General features: G+C 42.3%; 1 protein-coding gene across 2 annotated transcripts in view; it reads right to left on the minus strand.

Annotated features, from left to right (window-relative positions):
* Nucleotides 1-10,362, minus strand: part of exoc3 (exocyst complex component 3) — a 19,107-nt gene extending 8,745 nt beyond the window's left edge. For both annotated transcript variants that reach the window (XM_083928777.1, XM_083928778.1), the window contains exons 1-10: nucleotides 10,251-10,362; nucleotides 8,535-8,740; nucleotides 7,013-7,232; nucleotides 5,838-6,010; nucleotides 5,178-5,390; nucleotides 4,307-4,485; nucleotides 2,956-3,072; nucleotides 1,951-2,068; nucleotides 865-990; nucleotides 1-34 (exon numbers count right to left, since the gene is read on the minus strand). The exon at nucleotides 1-34 is cut by the window's left edge and continues 67 nt beyond it. In XM_083928777.1, coding sequence (XP_083784903.1) covers nucleotides 1-34; nucleotides 865-990; nucleotides 1,951-2,068; nucleotides 2,956-3,072; nucleotides 4,307-4,485; nucleotides 5,178-5,390; nucleotides 5,838-6,010; nucleotides 7,013-7,232; nucleotides 8,535-8,678 — 1,324 coding nt within the window. In that variant the 5' untranslated portion in view covers nucleotides 8,679-8,740; nucleotides 10,251-10,362. The remainder of the gene's footprint in view (nucleotides 35-864; nucleotides 991-1,950; nucleotides 2,069-2,955; nucleotides 3,073-4,306; nucleotides 4,486-5,177; nucleotides 5,391-5,837; nucleotides 6,011-7,012; nucleotides 7,233-8,534; nucleotides 8,741-10,250) is intronic.
* Between the last annotated feature and the right edge of the window lie 10,073 nt (nucleotides 10,363-20,435).

Consider the following 20,435-nt stretch of genomic DNA (forward strand, 5'->3'; position numbering starts at 1 on the left):
TCTGTGCAGCAACTTGCAGGTTCTGCTCAAACATCTGATGAAGAGTGAGGTGAAATCAGGAAGAGAGAGAATGAGTGGAGGATCAGGAAGAAAACATGCGGTAGCATAACCCTTTGCTTTTTTCATTATATATTGCATTCAAAACTATATACACAAATACCGTCCCTTGTTTAAAGTTTGGACAATATGCTGCTATATTTTCAAACTAAAACTTGGATAAATCTAATTTCCTTTGATCCTCCTTGTCTGTCTCACAGACTTCAGTCAGATTCATTGTCTATGGGTGGTTTCCATCAGGGTCCAATACCAAGAATGAGGTGGGTCTCCCTCGCCAAAACGCCCCAAATTTTTATGTGAGCTGCTCAAGCGGCCATTTGAGCGGCTGTTTTGTTTTTTTACCCTGAGAGAAGCCTGGTTGCTGATTGGATGTAGCTCTCAGCGGGATGTGACGTGTGGTCGTACAGACGCCACAACAACACGGCGAAGTAGAGTAGACACTTTAATCCAGTGGTGAAGAAGAACACAGCACAGAAAATGATCTGTGCACGCACATCCTTACACGGGCTTGTTAAAGAGCGGCGCACCGCTGTATCCCTGATCAACTGATCACCAGTGATCAAAACCCATCAGAGTGATAAGTCACCTCTGGAGTCTCCTAAATCCTTTTTTGTAATGGAAACACGGCGAGTGAACGGCCATTTGAGAGGGCATGCCCTGAATCTTTCCGGGCGGCCACATTTGACCCAAATGGAAAACCCTTTTTATCTTCTCATTCCTATCTAGGGTCAGGAATACTTCATCAAATGTCTGCTAACGCTGTGTGTGTGTACGCTGTGTGTGTGTGTGTGTGTGTGTGCGTGTTACCTGAAAGACAATGGCAGGCAGTGTGGTCTGGTAGTATCCGTCTTGGTCGGCCTCAGGCTCTGTTTCTTTCTGCCAGTCCTTCTTGTCTGTTTCCAGGGCCTTCCTGAGCCAGCCTGTTATATTAGACTGAAGATAAGAACAGTCAAACAGAGTCTGGATCCACACTTTACAAAATATGCATTCTAACATTGTTTTTAATCACATTTCTATTTAATCACGACACGTTGGCATTTTTTTAGAAAGTGAAGGTTTATATGACACAAAGTTTTTTTTAATTTAAACTTAATGTGAGAGTCTTTATGCATTTTGCTGTCAATTACTATCACATTTCTCTCCTCTCCTTCTCACATAAACACACACACTTACACATACTAGTGTAGGCTCCACAGCGCTGGAGAGACTATGGTGCACGGACGACTCAGCAGTCTTGTTGCTCTAGCTAGCTACCTATATAGACCTTTTCAAAGATCTAAACAAACATTCTAAATGTGTCCTAGTTTATTTCCTGTTGCAGTGTATGTGAATGACAGGAAGTTAACAAGGACCAGGGCTGTTGCCTAGCAATGGAATTCCATTAAAAAGGTCTATGAGCTGCTATCTTTTAACAATGTTAGGCTGAAAAACCCATTCTGTGTTGATTAAGCTATGAGCAGAAGAAGTCTGCTAGACACTAGGCTAATTAAATAAAGAAAAAAACACTGAAACACATCAGCGATATCTGAGAAATGTGTGGCTGAGTCGTGTTATCTCAGAGCTGCCTGACAGCTATACTTTAGCAGACTTAGCAGATCATTTAATGAAGATAAACTGTGCATAATGCCACTGTGCTGTGATGCGGCACTGGCTGAATCCTTCCCGGTCAGCCCAGTACAGTCAAAATTCATACCGGTGGGTTAATTCATACCATTGTACTTTTTATACTATTTATACCGTAAACCCCTAACTCAAAATGTGATTTTTGTATGTGGAGATTCCAACAGTAGTTCCAAATTAAATAGAGTAGGTTTTAATGTGTATGAAGACTACAGGCTAAATAAGTTAAATAGCACATCCATTAGTATTCCCGATCATGTGTGTGATACCTACTGTAAAGGTCTTGACATATTTGCTGAGCAGGTCGTCCACCACATCTTGAGGGAGCAGAGGCTCCAGCTGGTTAATGTCACACTCTGAATAGAGCTCTGGATGACCCATCATCTCCACACTGGAACATACACAGGCACACGTATACAGATTTTATAACTTGAAATCAATTCCATCTGCAGGGGCCTCATGAATTTTGTGAGACTGAAATAAACTTTGGTGCGGGTGGACAAATCATTTTTCCAAGATGCAAATCAAACTAACCGCGGCATCTTAATTTAGGCTGAATTACTGTGGTAAAGCCAGATGGAATGATGGTAAAGATGGCAAACACGGTGTTGAAATACTGGTTTAAGGTGGGATTTGAAGTTTAAGGTTGAATATGAAGAATGAGCAGAACACAGCCATCTAGTGTCTCAATATCGTAGTCACAACAACACAAAATAATTCCAGCAGTCGGGTTGCCAGGTTTGTTGCAGAGTGTGTCAGTGATCAGCCTGCTCCATGTCAGTGATGAATCAAACAGGGGAACCACTCATTTGGACTAATCACTTCATTTACAACAGTATTTAACGTTAGCCAGTCTTCACCTGGAAGTCTTTCTGTGAGTGCTGTGGAATCCATTAGCTAGCTCTCAACTCAACATGATTCTTGTTTCTGTAGCAACAACAGACAACCCTGGCAACCAGCAACGCCACAGACAGAAAGTCATTGTCAAACCTGTCAAAAAATGTTTAAAATATTAATTCAGACTAAATATATTTTTTATGGAAAAGCACTACTTTCATTCTGTACCCCTCAAAATGCCACGTGGGTGTATTATTTAAAAAAATATATTTATAGCTTTTAATAAAGAATCTACATATTCAACCTCAAGAATGACATATTACAGTCATTGACCATGTCCAGCAATAACCACCATGTACACAGACAAAGCTGGTCAAAGTGTGCATTTGTGTGTAAGTGTGCATGCATGTGTGCGTGTGTGTGTGTGTGTGTGTCTGTTACCTCTTGTATGTGTTGAGAACCCAGGTAAGCAGGGATACAATCTCATTAGCCTCCAAGTCCTCAGAGGCCAGTTCTGTGACACGAGTGGACACGGCATTATGGTAGAGACCGAAAAACCTGAAGCACACGTAACAGAAATAAATGCATACATATAAGCACACATTTACCTGAAAGTGTTAACCTGAATACTTTGACTTGTAGCTTTTCATCACATTTACTTTGTCAGGTGTGCATGAGAATGTGGCTTCCATTTCCAATCTCAAGTGTGCAGTGACGTACTTGGAGGTGGCAGGTAGGGCTGCACAATATTGCAGAAAAACGGACTCAGCAATATATATTGCAACTTTGCGCCTCTAGGGGGGTCCAGGGCCATGCTCTCCCAGAAGAACATTTTGTACAAAGTTAAAAGCACCAATCTGGTGTACTGCAAAATGGAGAGGTTAAATCTAAGTTTCACAGAGAGCTCTGCAGTGGTGCCATGGAGGCATTTGGGTAGTGGAAGCAGTCTGTTTCCAATTGTAGTTAAAGGTTACTAAGAACTAATTAACTGGATCGAATTTCGGATGAATCAGGCCGATCCTTTCATATTTAAAAAAAAATAATATCATACACAGCAATAAAGTTACAGCGATCTAGTCGCTTCATTCTATGTTTGCAAAATGGGTTAGGGTTTTATATTACATTTTAAAATATCTGTTTGCAGTGCACTTTACATGGAAGTTTTACGGTATTTGTTTCTTTTTGCTGCTAATGTACACGTTGTTATTGGTTAATAAATAATATGAAGTACATCCATATCTGTGTTAATTTGTTACCTTTTTAAGGCTAAATGTTTATGTCAAGCCTGATGCCTTCACTCACACAGACAGGTTTACGCTTCATTCATTCAATAGTAGGATCGGATCAGTATCAGGTATCGGCCGATACGCTCAGCCCAGGTATAGGTATCTGATCGGAAAAAAATGGATTGGTGCATCTTTATTTGTAATTAGAGTAGTATTTATCATGTATAAGCATAATGTACAACATCTGATTTTAATATTAGATCGGTGCACCCCTACAGAGAGCTGATGTGTTCTGAGATTGACACTGCAATGACACAGAGCTTTGTTTGGTTGTAACATGACGTGTTTGAGTTAATGTGCCTAACCTGACATTTCACATCCTGTGATTTGACTATTGTTCATATCGTTCACATCGCAATGTCGATACTGAAACAATATATTGTGCAGCCCTGGTGAAAGGATAGTTAGGTGGCCAGGCAACTAAACTAAGGTACATCTATTCTGAAAGTCAGTGCTCCATAATTGTGTTTGGGACCTGTTGGAAAGATTCATTGTGTGTCTGTTACCTGTTGAAAGTGTTGTAGTGCTGGGGGAAGCACTGCACCATAAGGTTCTTGACAACGATGAGGTCATCCAGAACATATTTCCTGGTTATTTCTAGAAGACGAACCAGCCACATTTTATCAGCCTCTTTTGTCACTGCCTGGGTGCCCTCAATGCGGGTGCTGACTGTACCCTCCAATACCTGTAACAGTAAGAGATTAAAGACTTGAAGATAGGGCTGCCCCCAAATAGTCGACCATGCACTGGTCGACCAAAAAATCATCTGCCGACCAAAATGTAATTAGTCTATTGGTCGCAAGGAAAAAAAACAAACAAAAACATTTAAAGGGAAGTTGTGACACTCAATCACTGTCAGGTCACCCTTCGACATTTAGTTAATAATTAAAAGCCAATCATATCGGGAAAGGTGTCTAAAATATAGGATCACTTTGAAAAGAACATAACTTTGAATCAGCACTCAAAGCTACATCATCTATCATTTAAGACTACTGCTGTGGAAAATATGTGACTGTTTTACAAGGAGGAACAACAGAGGAACAGAAGTAATAGCAAATACAATGGGCAGAAGGAGAAATCTGAGTGGGACAGCAGCGAAAATCAGAAGAAGAATCAGATGAAAAGTCAGGCAAAGAGGAATAAGAGTTGCATGAAGAACAGAAAAGGGAGAAGAAGAATCAGGGATGAGAGGATGAAGATAAAGTAGAGGAGGAAGAAGTCTTGGATGGATAAAACCAAGGGCCCTCAAACTAGGGGCTAGATAGTAGACAAACTTGGTGCATCCCCAAAGAGTAAAATGAGATAATCAACTTCATTCTAATTGACTGAGTAAAGTATTTAAAGAGTATTACCCTGATGCGTCATCACTCCTCTTACCTCAAACATCTTGTCTTTCCACCGCTTGGGTCGCCCAGGTGGAATGAACCCAGACTGCTTTTTACGGTCGACCATGCGTCGATCAATCTTTTCCTCCCGCTCAATAATGCGAACCACCGAGACCAGCATCGTAGGGTCACGACGAACTGTTACCATGGACCTCTGCAGTACCATCCATAACTGTTTTGCCAGCTCATCTGACAACCCCTGTACCTGGATGAGAACAGACAGAGATCTGACTGCCTTTGCACACCAAGTCCGAATTTTTTTTGTCTGATAATGACGCATGTTTGAAAATAATAACGAACTCATACAATACACAACAGGGAAACATGGAGGTAGTGTTGAATTATTATTATTATTATTATAGGGAACAGGGGAAATTAACAACAAAGGTCTGTATCTTAAAAAAGCTTGATCCAAATGAAGGTGTTGTTGAGATAACACTATTAAAATGATCAAACCACCTACATGTTTCAAATTACATACAAATCTTACAGCTCTGGTATCAGATCAGTTTTCTCTCTCGGACGATACCCAGAGTTAGAATCAGATTCTGTGTATAGGTAAAAAAAAAAAAGGGCCAGTTTGGAGCATCCCTCATGATGATATGTATGATGATATGTTACAACCCTTGAAAACTCCATCACTTAAACTTACATCTTCAAAGTAAATGGAGATGAGGTTCATGTCACTTGTGTTCTTGCTGTCCATACGGTACTGCTCGTACATGAGGTCATCCCGTGAACACTCCAGCTCCATCAGCTTCCTGTGGGCCTGCAGCAGCTCCGCCTGCTCTATCAGCTGCTGCGTCTCAGCCACAATCTCTGGTACTGTACACACAGCAAAGTGACAAAGAAACAAAGAGTCGTCAGAGCAAGGCAAAACAGGAGAAGATACGGTATCTGTAAGTAGACTGACTGCAAGGTTCATGTTCTCCAAAAGCACTATGTAATAACAACAATGAGAACAAATCATCTATCAGTCCTTCCGCAAGGGACAAAATATTTGTATTGCACTTTCACATTTAAAATCAACAGAGCAATGCTTTCACATCCAAGTTGTGCTACATTTCTGCCAATGTACAAATCTTTGCATCAACATAAGATTGATCCTTATTCACAGTGCATCTCCCAGAAGCAACATATAAATACAATTGCTTGTCTGCCGTCTGATGTAGGGGTAGGAATCTTTGGGTGTCTCACTATTCGATTCAATTCTGATTTTCAATTCAAAGCGATTCTTGGTTCAAATAAGATTCTTGGTTCAAAACGATTCAAAATCAAATTTTGAATGAGCAAATGCTTCAGGATCTACTCCAGTCCTCTGTGAGCTCTGTGAGCAACTAATTGCAAAAAATGTAAACACAAAAGGAAAGTTTATGACCAAATGTAATTTAGTCATGCTGCACAATCTTTTAGTAGAACATAGATACAACTATACACGTAGGCTAGTAGCTGCGTTATTTCTCAGAATCCTGGCCATTTAAAAAAAAGATTGTACACAAGTAATACGGCAAATCTGGTATTTTGCCTGTTTGTAGTTATTTATACAATAAAAGATTTTAGTGTACAGTATATTTTAAAATACCTTTCTTCACGAAATTCCGCAATGAAAGGAAGCGCAGACGCTGCCTTCACATGCAGCATTGTAAACTGCTGTAAAAAGTTAGTGCCAGCGTAAAAGCCACTAACTGAATGTACCTTCCCACTTTTCTTGGGGGAGGAAGTACAACGGCTGCAAAGCAACTGAGCCCTCTAAAAACCCAGGGGAAACCCTGCACAGCCTGGGCTGTTTCTATAGTGACAGCACAATTCAAGTTGGGTTGAACTTACCAGAGAAAATGTTTTTCAGGTTCTCCACAGCTGAGGCCAGCTGACTGTGTTGAACTACGGCATCCTTGACGTCTTTGAGGTTTTCTATGGTGTTGATGCTCTGCCTCCAGTCTTTACTCACATCAGCCAGTGAGCCCTGGATGTCTTTGACGTCCAGCAGAGCACTGTGCAGCTGGGTCAATCCAGTGCGCACACCATCCAGCTGGGACTGGATGGCTGCCTGAAGGACATCAAGAGACAGATTACAGAAGTTGGAAGTATTATGCTTTGTGTCAATGAATAATATTGTGATAAATGATTAATGCTAGCTTTCTTACTGAGTGTGTGTCACATTACCGTGTACAACAGCAGATCACTGTTCAATCTATTAAAACATCAAGTGCAGATAATAGGGATCTCTCCCCAAACAATAACACACTGTTGACAAGTGGAAAAAACAGTATGCACTGGAGGATGATGTGACATTTGGATGTCCAAATTTGGCTATTTGGAGGGCTGTGCGGTATGATGTTATATATCATCATTATATCGCGTTATTATATTGCAGTGTCATACATCATGTACTTTACAGGCTGAGGGGTGTATGAAGATGAAGTGAGCCGAAGGAGTCGCTCGGTGCATTATTACAGGCGACCATAGAATGTGTTTCTATCTGCATTAAATTGCCAGAAAACAACTGTAACACACACACAGACCAGTCTACACACACCAGACGCATGACTTAGACATGCAGAGGCTGCAGTGTTTGAGTGGAATTAATAAATGATCGGCTAATTACGGTTGTGTCGTCAGTCCAAAAGCCTGACACAGCAACGTGAAAGCGAAACTACAGCTCAGCTACTGTCAAAGAAAGTTGTATGTATGCAAACATTTAGTGTGGCAATGCACAGTGAAATCCATGTGGCCTCAGGATTGGTTCAGATTACAAAAAAATAAATTAGTTAAACATGTGTTTGTTATCAAAAAGTGGAGCCAAATGAGAAGTTTACAGGTGAGGAAGCCCAACATAAACATTTTATTTCAAAATGGAAAACATATCCAGGATTTTACATATTACCATAACAGTTTACTCAGGACTGAAATGATGATAATACATTTCTGTCAACTCATCTTTTTTTTGTTCAGTTGAAAATGAATAACCAACAATTTTGATAATTTTTTTTTAATTACTAATCATTTATCAAGAAAAAAAAAGCAAAAATACCAACCATTCCCTGATTCAAGCTTCTGAGGATTGCTGAAGAATCGCAGCTTTTTCATTCTAACTTTTTTATTTATGTTTGCATTTTGGGTTTTTTACATTTTAATGAAAACTCGGCAGTCGACCAACTTGTTCCCCTCGCTACCATTTGAATGTCACGTCACTGCAGTGCTGCAGTTATCGTCACACTCCTATTGACATTTTAAGCAACTTTGTGATTTTTCACTGACAAACTAATTGTTTTTGAATAGAACAGTGAGTGAATAGATGATAGATGAATGAGTGTACTGAACCACACTGCACTGTGTTTTATAACATCACCTTCAGCCTGGCTTCCACAGAAGCCTTTTTACGAGCCTCTCTTCTTCTGTACTGCTCCACTTTGTCCAGCTGGTCTGACCGTTGCAGCATCCCTGCAACACGCTGTACCGCCGTGGCAACCGCCTCCCGACTCGTCTCCTCCATAGTGTTGCTCAGTAGTATAAAGTGCCAGTCGAGTACTAACGTTTCATGCAAAAACTCTTGAGCTGAAAGATAAAAATACAGACACACTAAGACACAACATGCAACGCATACTGTTTGGTGTCAGTAAGATTGAGTTTGTTTCATATTTAGGTCAAGATAAAAGGTCAACAGTAGATGCCACATAGAAGTGGTCTACATCATCTGAAAGCTGAAACCTGAAAATGAATTTGAGACACAGTACCATGTGTCAAGTTCTTGTAAACATATTTTGAAGGTAATTTTGAAGGTATAGAAATTGTAAGGGCTGAGAACATTATGATATAAGTTTACGAAGGCCATTCTTATCAGAATTAGAATCAGAAATAGTTTAATAAACCCAGGGGGAAGTTATTTTTGCTCATGCTCTATTATATCTAATAAAATGTTGCAGGGTTATTTGGGTTGATACCGTACTCATATCTGCTAAATTTCACCTTTTCTACCACTTGCCTAAAACATCACATTAAGACACCCAGACTTTGGGGTCCGTGCTGTGATTTGGGATAGAAAACGTTTAACATTTGTAGATTTCTGTGAGAATTTCGTTTTTCAGTGGTTGGATGGTGAGCACTGCACTGTGTTGTATAAACTGCTCAGAAACCTCCTGTTTGTCAGTACACCTAGGAAAGCCGTCCATCCTCTGAATGCTCCAGGTCTCTAAAGTTTCATGAGGCTGTGATTATCGTGGAGGTCTCCACAGATACTTTTATACAAAAAATGTTCTCACTGCAATGAAATGGCTCCTATGAGAACTAACATCATCACATATGAACACAACTGGACTCACTGAATCCACAAGAGTCTCAGCTTCACAGTCAGACCCAATTTATGTAATTCTACACTGTTGATGGACCCCAGTATGAGGAAATATTCAGATAATCCATTTTAGAACAGGAGAAAATAACACATTTGTGCTGCAGGAGGAAAACCGCATGTTTGTATAACCAAGCTGTCTGATTATTATCATAATGTGTGTCTAAAGAGTCTGAAAACGGTAGCTATCTAAACGTCAGTATTTGGGTCAAGCTGAAGATGCCTAATTCCTGTCATACCAGTGCATCTGTATCTTTTCTCCGCAGATGTATAATGTCCATCTGTGGCACAACATCTTAACATGCCTGAGAGATATTTAGCTGTCAGCCGTTGTCTAATGGCTCCACTAGTTTGAATGTAGGTAAGTATCATGTAACGTTGGTACTGGGTGGTAACGTTAATGTAATGACAGCAAGCGAGCCCGCTAGCGAATAACGTTAACTCAGGTTAGCTACCGTAAACGTTAGGGTAGCTTTTATTTTGACTGCTGGTAACGTTCAGTTGCACAGTAGCCGAGCAAGCTATTCACCTGGACAAGCTAATGGCGAGCAAGAACCGAAGCCATACCTTCTATGGCTATTCACTTAACGTTCCATGGTCCAGCTCAATAAACGTAATAGCACCAACAAGCTAACAGCGGACGGGAAAGGCTAACGCCATCTCAACAGATGTGAACAAGGTCCGGCACGTTATGCAAACACATGAAACAGCCAGTCCTACCTCAGACACTTAGGGAGTAAAGGTGGTGAGGGTGAAATGCATCAGTACAAATATTACATTGATGTGTCTAAGTTATGTTGTTGTATTTCCTCTTCCTTGTTGGAGCTCCGCCCAGCACCAGCTGCTCTCATTCTTCTGCTCCTTCATGGTGCTATAAAAACGGCGCATTACCGCCGCCGATTGGTCTGGAGTGGGTCTGTTCGTTCATTCTCATTATAAAAAAAGGAAAGAAAATGAAAAGAAAGAAATAATACAATTACAAAATAATAATAAAATAAAGTTATATTCTCTCTATTAGAAATATTGAAACAAAAAGTACTTATTTGTAATAGATCATAGTGCAGCTTGATTTCGTACGGCTGTGTAGGTTGTATTGAATCCCTCCTGCTTTGTTTTTTTTGCCTTTATTATAGACCTTTTTAAGATTATTTTTGTGGCCTTTCTCATGCCTTTATTGGATAGGACAGCTTGAAGAACGACAGTGTGAGAGAGAGGGGAGCGACATGCAGCAATGGGCCGCAGGTGGGAATCGAAACCAGGCCGCTGCGTCGAGGACTTCTAACCTCAGTACATGGGGCGCCCGCTCTAACCACTGAGCCACCAGACACCCTATTATCCAGCTGTTCAGTCTGCCCTGACATCCTTTCAAAATACTTTTTCCTGGTTCCAAATGCTCTGTTGACACAACGGCCGAAACGAGTGAACAATCATGATCACCTCTAACGTCAGTTACACACCTTTTTCATCCATAAGAAAGATAATGATAATTATGTTGTTTTTTTAAAAACTCAGATCTTTTCAAACAACGGGGAACACGGCACTGAGGCGTTTTAGAAATACGAGGCTTGGACCAGCTTAGACCGGCTTGGACCGGCTTGGACCCGGAAATCATATTTTGAAATGGTATTACGACTATCACGACTTAACAGAGGCAGGCCATATTAATGGAATTCCATTGCTAGGCAACAGCCTTGGTCCTTGGTAACTTCCTGCAAGCTCATTTACATTCACTGCGACAGGAAATAAACTAGGACTGTTTTGGAATGTTTATGTTTACAACTTTGAAAAGGTCTATAGATACAGCGGGTAGAGAAGAAAGGAGAAGAGAGAGGGAATGACATGCAGCAAAGGGCCACAGGTTGGACTCGATCCGCAGGCTGCAATTTAATTAAATCTTGCAAATGAAAATATTACTATATAGTAATACCTCGTTTTAACTTGAATTTTAACCGTAACACAAATTTCCTTTTAATGCAAAGCATTTCAAATTTGGTTGACAGTTTATCAGATCATGGGTCGTAGTTTTCAGATCATTGGATTAATGGGATTAATCTGTGTTAACACTTAAAAATGTTTTTGAGCTGTTGTAAATGATCTCAGTGCACTGTGGTGATCAATGCTGGTGTGAATATTGACATTTCTCACCAATTTATCAAAATCAGCATCTCATGGGTTGAAAATGTCTCAAGACACCGCCTACTGTTTTTAAATCAGCCCTAACCTTGTCCAATGCTGATGTAGAGTCATCGCCCTCTAATATGAATTTGGCAGCCCCTCTCCCTCTGAGCCCCATGCAAGATACAAACATACAATTTAATGTTAGCTGGCTGGCTATTTTTTTTTTCACAACTAAGTAGCTGGATTCATAATAGAAGATAACTTTAACATAGAGCACAGGTGCCATGCTACCGTTTCTGTCTAACGTTGTGGAGAAGGTAGTCTATGTTCAGCTGCAGTCATTTTTAACTCTCCATGGCATCAATGAAAAATTTCAGTCTGGCTTTAAACCGCGCCACAGAACCGAAATGGCCCTTTTAAGAGTTTTTAATGATCTTATTTTAACTGTTGATGCAGGTAACGCTGCTGTCCTTGTGCTCCTGGACCTCTCAGCTGCCTTCGACACTGTGAATCACAGGACCCTTCTGCTATAATTAGAACAGCGCGTAGGCATCACAGGTGACTGCCCTCAAATGGTTAGAGTCTTATCTGTCTGATAGGAATTTTCGCAGTTCACCTAGGGAAGTTTTTCTTTATCGCTGCCCCTCTCACCTGTGGAGTCCCTCAAGGCTCAATTTTGGGCCCTATCCTGTTTTTAGTTTACTTGCTGCCCCTGGGATCCATCTTAGCAAAACACAACCTTTCGTTTCACTGTTTTGCTGACGATGTATAAATCTATATCCCTTTAAAGTCCAGTAGAAAGGACTCATTGCAGCCGTTGCTTGATTGCTTATCAGATGTAAAAACTTGGATAGAGATACATTTTCTCAACCTTAAAAAATCGTTTAAAATCTGCTCTATAAATAAAGTTTGATTTGATTTGATTAATATTCATCAGATGATGTCTGGGGATGAATAATCTAGCCTACATTAAATATAGCATGCTTACTCAAGTTGTTGACATGGAGGGATCAGTGAACCACTGTGTTGAGCAAAGAGAGTGTATCAAAGGGGTCCTATTATACCCTTTTCAGGTTCATACCTGTATTTTGTGTTTCTGCTAGAACATGTTGGCTTTAATGTTCAAAAATACGTTATTTTTCTCATACTGCTCATGGCTGCCGCATCTGCATTTACCCTCTGTCTAAGACGCTCTGTTGCAGCACCTGTATCTTTTAAGCCCCCCTCCCAATAAGCCCAGTCTGCTCTGATTGGTCAGGCACTCCCTGGTCTCCTCCATGCCGTTCCTACTACAACTGCTACTACTGCTAGCATAGAAGCATGTAGTAAACAGTAAACTATGGGCCAATAAATCGATAACTATTGCTAGAATTCAAATAATTAATCAATCATCAATCAAATAATGCTTTATAAACCAAACACTATACAACCGGACATGTTTTAGCAGGTGTGTGCTCTGAATTTAGGGACTAATGAACAACGCAAGCAATGAATATTACAGCTTTGTCTGCCGCTAGCATTAAGCTACATGTAGTAAACAGCAGCACGTTGTACCAGAGCTGATTGAGTTGTACATTGTGGGTGTGCTTGGCGAGCCGTGTATGCCCCGCCAGGCGTGCTTGCCCCGCACGCTGTGCCTGTTTTGTCACAATACTAATAAAGGGAGTAACCGTTGATGTTAAGGTTGATAAAAAGACACTTGGTAGCAAAAGAATAGATACTATTTCTTAATAGGCAACCAAGGGAATAACACAGGTGACAGTCCTGCAAAAAGGTGACCAAAAGGCGGGCTTGCTACACAAAGGCAGAGGCAGATAACACAGATTTGAAACACCAACAAAGCAATGTAATTAAAGTGATTTTTCTGGAGATAGTTCTATCTTAGATAATCTAAGATAGATCTATCTAAGATAGTTTAACATGGTTCTATCTAAGATAAAACTATGTTAGACTATCTTTCTACTTTCTCCCAGTGCAGACGCTTTTCTCTCTGCTCTCGCCTCTGCTTGCACTTCTGTGTTGATATTCATGCTTTCTTCTAAGATAAATTATGAGCAGCAGCTCCTGGATACCTTTAAATCACTGGGACTATACACTTTTTGTGGATAGCAGACTACTGCCATAATTAAATATTTTTCGACCTTAGTACTGCTCAAACTTGGCCTACCCATAGAAAAAGCCTGCAGTGAGGAGACAACGCTAATTAGCAGCAAGATGCCTCCCTTCTCTGAAGACAACTACCACAAGCTTCTCCAGAAGATTGCATTACTTGAAACCAAAATCCACAGGTTAGAAGGGAAACTGGAAGTGAATGGACAATGTGGAAACGATACTACTTTACTATGGCTCCAAAACAGTGGACAAGAAAATGTTAACACATGTCTAGTTAGCACTACAAAGAAACAGGAGGACTGTGTACAAGGTAATAAAATAAATACACACGTTCTCGCTTGAACTCTCTTGGTGCTAAGCCTAAGAGTAAATCATATCCCTGGGGAATGTGTGGGAGACTAACAGACAGAGCCCAGCGCATTGAGATTTGTGATGCAACCGGCTGGCCTGCTCTACCATCCCGGCATAGCGCCTCATCAACCCATGCTCCTAGCAGGACAGAGCCCAGAACAGCTGCCAAAGGGAGGAATAACATGCGCCATCCACTCAGTTCTTTTTATTGACAATTTCAACTTTTTTTGGGACCGCAGACACCTTTTTAAGGAGAAAACATGGAGGAAACATGAGGAAGCCAAAACAAAGCCTTAGCAGGAAGAGAGCTTTGAGCATGATCAGCGAGGAGAAAAAGTCCCCTGCCCCCGAAATCCTACGCCCCCACCCCAAACACTATCCATCTCCACCTTCTCTACACCCACCCTGTCCCCCTTCTCCCCTCTCTTAGAGTTCACTGACCACATGTAGCAGCTGGTCATTGCTCATTCCTAGATTCCATCTCTCAAATGACCCACTGCATCTTCCCCCACTGACCCCTCTCCCATCATTTGCTCTAAGTCCAGTTCTGGCCAAATAACCAAAGACACATCATGAACCACCCCCATCTCAACGACAAAATCATCCTCTGTCTCAACAGCCTGATAACAGTACAGCACGTTTAGTGACTTGTGTACAAAATACAGCAAGCTCCGACTGATATGTGCTGGACTCAGACTATGGCTGGCATGTACTAATGGCTTTTTCCACGAAAAGTCACTGCCCAAGTCCATAGCTTCCCAAGTTCCACGCTAAGCAAAAAAACCCCAACCCATTCTGCAAATTTATCAAATCTAACAGGCATCCTTCCTTTGTCAGTCACAGTCAACCCTAAAACATGGGGCCGATAACAATGATGCTAAAACACTAAATATAGCCTTATTAAATATCAGGTCTTTGGCAGGAAAAACAATTTTAATCAATGATTTAATTATCAAGCACCATCTTGATTGTTTATTTTGAACTGAAACCTGGTTAAATCAGGATAACAGTGGTGCTCTTCTTATTGAATCAGCTCCTCCCAACTTCAGTTTTAAAAGTGAAGCCAGAGTTCATAAGAAAGGAGGAGGAGAGGCTGTTTTGTTTAATGATTCCCTCCAATGCAAGCAGATATCTTATGGAAACTTTACCTCCTTTGAAAATGTAGATCTTAAGTTGAGTTCTTCCTCCCGAGTTATGCTTCTAAATGTCTAACCCTAACCACCTAAATACTGTGCCACCTTTTTTGCTGAATTTTCTGAAATGCTGTCTATGATCTGTATTAACTTTGACTGTGTAGTTATTATTGGTGATTTTAACATCCATGTTGACAAACTCCATGACAAGGGGACTAAAGAACTTCATTGTGTCATTGATAACTACGGACTGACTCAGTATGTAACCGAGCCCACACACAACAAAGGTCACACTCTGGACTTAGTCATGTCCAAGGGTGTGAGCATTTCTAAGGTTGTAATGATTAATGTTGCTCTTTCTGATCATTCTTGTGTTTTCGTTGAGAGTGCTATCTCTGTGCAGAGTGATGTTCAAAGAAAAGTCCTCACAAAATGTAGTATCACAGAAAACACCTGTGGAGCATTTATTCAGGCTGTCTCCTCCACACCAATCCTCCCCTGGGTCTCAGTACATGAGCTTGTTCATCATGGCAACGTGAAAATTACAAAAATTATTGATACCACTAAGGTGAAAGTGGTCTCTGGCAAAAAATAATTCTCCATGGAGAAATTCCACGTTGGTAAGAATAGAAAAAATAGAGTTTTGGAAAGCTGAACACAGGTGGTGTAAAACAAATCTCCAGGTTCACTATGACATCTGTAAAGAAAGAATCTACAACTTGAAGCTCAAAAGTGCAAGACAATCCTTCTTCTCAGACATCATTGCCAAAAACAATAATAATGCACGTGCCTTGTTTTCTACTGTCGACAGGCTAACAAACCCTCCTGTGTCAGTAGCCCCTGGATTTCTTTCCACCAGTCCGTCCTTTATCAATGACAAAATTCAGAAAATTAGGCAAACAGCCAGTGCCTCCACATCAGGTGCAGGACATGTGCTGCCCAAGTGTCCACCTAACGCTAACTCAAATACCATGGCACAATTTCATGGGTTTAACCATAAGACCTCAGAGAGATGGCAACCAGGGCAGGGAGGGTTAGCACCCCAAACTGTAGCTCCTGAGATGGAGCACCAAGAAAATGCTAAGAAAAACCCTAAGGTGAAATACCCCCAGAATGACCCTCCCGAACAGATTGATTTTTTGAACAACCAAGGCAAATGAACAATCAACTATGAGTGCAGTCTGCAAATGTGTCAAGGTCTGCAAAAATGTGACAGGTCTAAAAATACACCAGACCAAGATGGGCTGCCTAAGGAAGCTTGTGACGCAACGCACAGTGCCAGTACCCAGTACAGCACCTGGTGAGAAGGAGAAGGAACCAGGCCTGAAGACACACCACAGTGCCCAGATCCTCCAAGCACCAGGAGCTGAACCCCAAAGCTGACCATCGGAGCTGCTCCGGTTTTTGTGGCCTGCGGCCAACAAAGAGGCAGTGTGGTGACAGTTTGAAGAAGATTAAAGCAACAGCCAAGGGTGGTGTGGACCAGAAGCTCCGAACCATGAGCACATTCATAACCAGCATCGCTTCAGACAGGTTTGGTGCCAAGCAATAGCGTGCCACCAAGATTTCTACTGCAGCACCTATTCCGAACTGACGAGAGGTCAAGATGGCCAAACTCAGAAAAGAGCTGAGGACACTAAGGAGCCGGTACAGAAAGGCAAGCAAAAAGGAGAAGGCAGCCCTGGTAGAACTAGGGCTGTGGTGAGGAAGGGTCTAATCACTCTTCAGCGTGCTGAGTGGCACAGGAAGAGGGGCAAGGAGAGGGCACGCAGGCGCAGTGCCTTCATTGCAAATCCATTCGGGTTCACAAAGAAGATGCTGGGAGAGAAACGCAGTGGTCAACTCTCATGTCCCGAGGAGGATATTAACCATTACATCAGCAACACCGACAGCGATGGCATGAGGGAGCAAGACCTTGGTCACTGTGCAGCCCTTATATACCCGCCTGAACCAAGCACCCTCTTTAACATCAACGAACCCACCCTTAAGGAGGTCAAAGAGGTCATCAAATCTGCCATAACATCATCAGCACCGGGCCCAAGTGGAGTTCCATACAAGGTCTTCAAACATTGCCCCAGGCTTCTGGAGTGTCTTTGGAAGATCCTAAGAACCATCTGGAGATGAGGGAGAGTACCTCAGCAGTGGAGATATGCAGAAGGCATGTGGATTCCCAAGAAGAAATCAAGTCAAATCGAGCAGTTCAGGACAATAGCCCTCCTTAGTGTGGAGTGCAAAACTTTCTTCAAGATTGTTTCCAATTGCCTGATGGGATTTCTCTTAAAGAACACCTACATAGATACCTCGGTGCAGAAGGGAGGAGTCCCTGGGGTTCCAGGGTGTATTGAACATGCAGGGGTGGTGACGCAACTGATCAGAGAGGCACACAAGAGCAAAGGGGACTTGGCAGTGCTGTGGCTGGACCTTGCCAATGCTTATTGATCGATACCACACAAGCTGGTGGGATTGGCCCTGAGCAGATACCATGTCCCAGAGAAGATCCGAAATCTTATCCTTGACTACTATAACAACTTTAGTCTAAGGGTGTCCTCTGGGACTCAACATTGGTTTGGCATCGTCTGGAGGAGGGCATTATTACCGGATGCAGAGTCTCTGTGTCTCTGTTTGCAGTCGCCATGAACATGCTCATGAAGTCCGCGGAAGTGGAATGCAGAGGTCCACTGTCCAGATCTGGCACCCGACAACCACCGATTAAAACATTCATGTATAACCACAACCTCCGTGCCCGGTTGCAGTTGGCTTCTTCAAGGCCTCGAGCAGCTCATCACTTGGGCAAGAATGAGCTTCAAGCCTGTGAAATCAAGATCCTTGGTCTTACGGAAAGGAAAAGTGGCTGACCAGTCCCGCTTTATGCTAGGAGACTCCAAAATTCCATCAGTGTCACAAAAGCCAGTGAGCAAGCTCTTCACAGGGGCAGGTGGCTGGGCACCAACAGTTTGTCAGAGGAATTCAAGGTCACCTGAGCCAGAGAAGTCCTGCTCTACCGAGACTCAACTGACACCAAGGTCTCCTCAGCAGGGGTAGAGATCAGAACAGGAAGGAAGTGGTGTGCCCTGGATGCAGTGGAACGGGCAGAGGCAAGGCTGCGGCCCAGCACCATGGTGGGCACATTGGCCACTGGGCGGGCTGAGTTTAGCAGAAATCCTAAGCTGTGCTACAGCAAAGCCAGAGGAAAGGAAAAGTGGAAGCTTATCCAGGAGGAGGTACAAGCCGAAGTGGAGGAAGCTAGCTTCAGCAGAATGGTGGGCATGTCCAAGCAGGGGGCCTGGACGATGGGGAGCATACAGCTGGCCGTAAGATCAGCTTGGCAGAACTCTGGAAGGCAGAGCCACTCCATTTCAAGTTCTTGGTCCAGTCAGTGCATGACGTCCTCCCTAGCCCTGCCAACTTGTTAACTTGGGACCTTGTGAACTCACCTGCTTGCCAACTCTGGCAAAAAAGGGGATCATTAGGGCACATCCTCAGCTTCTGCTCAAAGGCCTTGGGAGATGGGCGTTCTGTTGAAGCCATGACCAGGTCCTGAAGGCAGTAGCCGACACCATCTGGCATTAACATCAGCAAGCAGCATCACCCAACAAAGCCGAGAGAGAGAGAAGACTCAGCCCCCTAGAAAGACCCAAGGGGGCCTGCTCTTAATATCAAGAGACTGGCCTCTCCTGGTCGACCTAGGGAGACAATTGAGATTCCCGGACACATCGTAGTAACATCACTCCGACCGGACATGGTCTTGATGTCCGTGGCGAGCAAGCAGATGGTGTTACTGGAACTAACTGTCCCTTGGAGCATCACTGACGATGTGTCCAGGTTGCACCACAAGGTGTATTCAAGTACAGACCTTGGAGCACATTGCACAACATTTGAAATCCTCCTCCTGTTGCCGCAATATTCTCCCAACCCGCCTTTTCAAAGATGTATCAAACTACATGGCCTCAGATCTTCCACAGATTGTATACACGTGTCTTCTTTCAGGTGTCTTCCCACAGGCCCTGAAAACTGCTGTTATCAAGCCTTTCTTAAAAAATAACAATTTAGACACTTAACTAATGAACAATATAGACCATTACATTTCAGATCTTCTGCTCAGCTACGAACCATCCAGACCTCTCAGATCCTCTGGGACAGTTCTGACTCTGTGTCCCCAGAGTCAGGACTAAACCTGGGACAGGTCTACTCTGTGTCCCCAGAGTCAGGACTAAAGATGGGACAGGTCTGCTCTGTGTCCCCAGAGTCAGGACTAAACATGGGACAGGTCTGCTCTGTTTCCCCAGAGTCAGGACTAAACATGGGACAGGTCTGCTCTGTGTCCCCAGAGTCAGTACTAAACATGGGACAGGTCTGCTCTGTGTCCCCAGAATCAGAACTAAACATGGAGAGGCAGAGTTCAGCTTTTTTGCTCCACTTATCTGGAACAAACTTCCAGAAAACTGCAGGTCTGCTGCAACTCTTAGTTCTTTTAAATCAAGACTGAAGACTTTTCTGTTTGCTGCTGCTTTTCAGTAAACTGCACTGTAACTTCTGTAACTGTAACCATCTATTTTGTTTTAAAAATTACCTTTTATGCGTTTAAAATCTTTTATATGTTTTAAATGACCTTTTATGTGTTATGCAATTTTTATGCGCATTGTGTTATTTCTCCCATGCTTTTAATGTTTATGTGGAGCACTTTGAATTGCCTTGTTGTTGAATTCTGCTCTACAAATAAACTTGCCTTGCCTGGCCTTGCCTAAGTTAGATCTATCTAAGATAGTTCTCAAAAATGGTCAAAACGTGCATGGACCATTCATTGTAACAGGGAAATCGTTCTTCTTCTAAAATGTGAATGTTTAAAAGTTGAAAAAAAAAACATTTACTGCACTGGGATGGAGGGAGGGACACCTCAAAGTCAAGTCAAATCAAATCAAAACATCAAGAAAGATTTTTGGCAGACCTACCCTCAACACTGTGATCAAGTTGAAGCATATCCCATGGCTCCAAATGGCATTGATGCTACATACAGCATCATGCAGGTGTTCTTTGGTTTCAGTGAAGAGCAGCTAGCTGCAGACCACACCTCCGTTTACTTGCTGCTCTTTAAATACAGCAAGCTGACACCACACTTTGTGTGTCTCAGGTTGGGTGAATTACTATCACAGACTAGACTTCTACTCAACTATTGATTGAAAAGTTTATCCAC

This window comes from Echiichthys vipera, assembly GCF_963691815.1.
Source record: "Echiichthys vipera genome assembly, chromosome: 15".
Lineage (NCBI taxonomy): Eukaryota > Metazoa > Chordata > Actinopteri > Perciformes > Trachinidae > Echiichthys > Echiichthys vipera.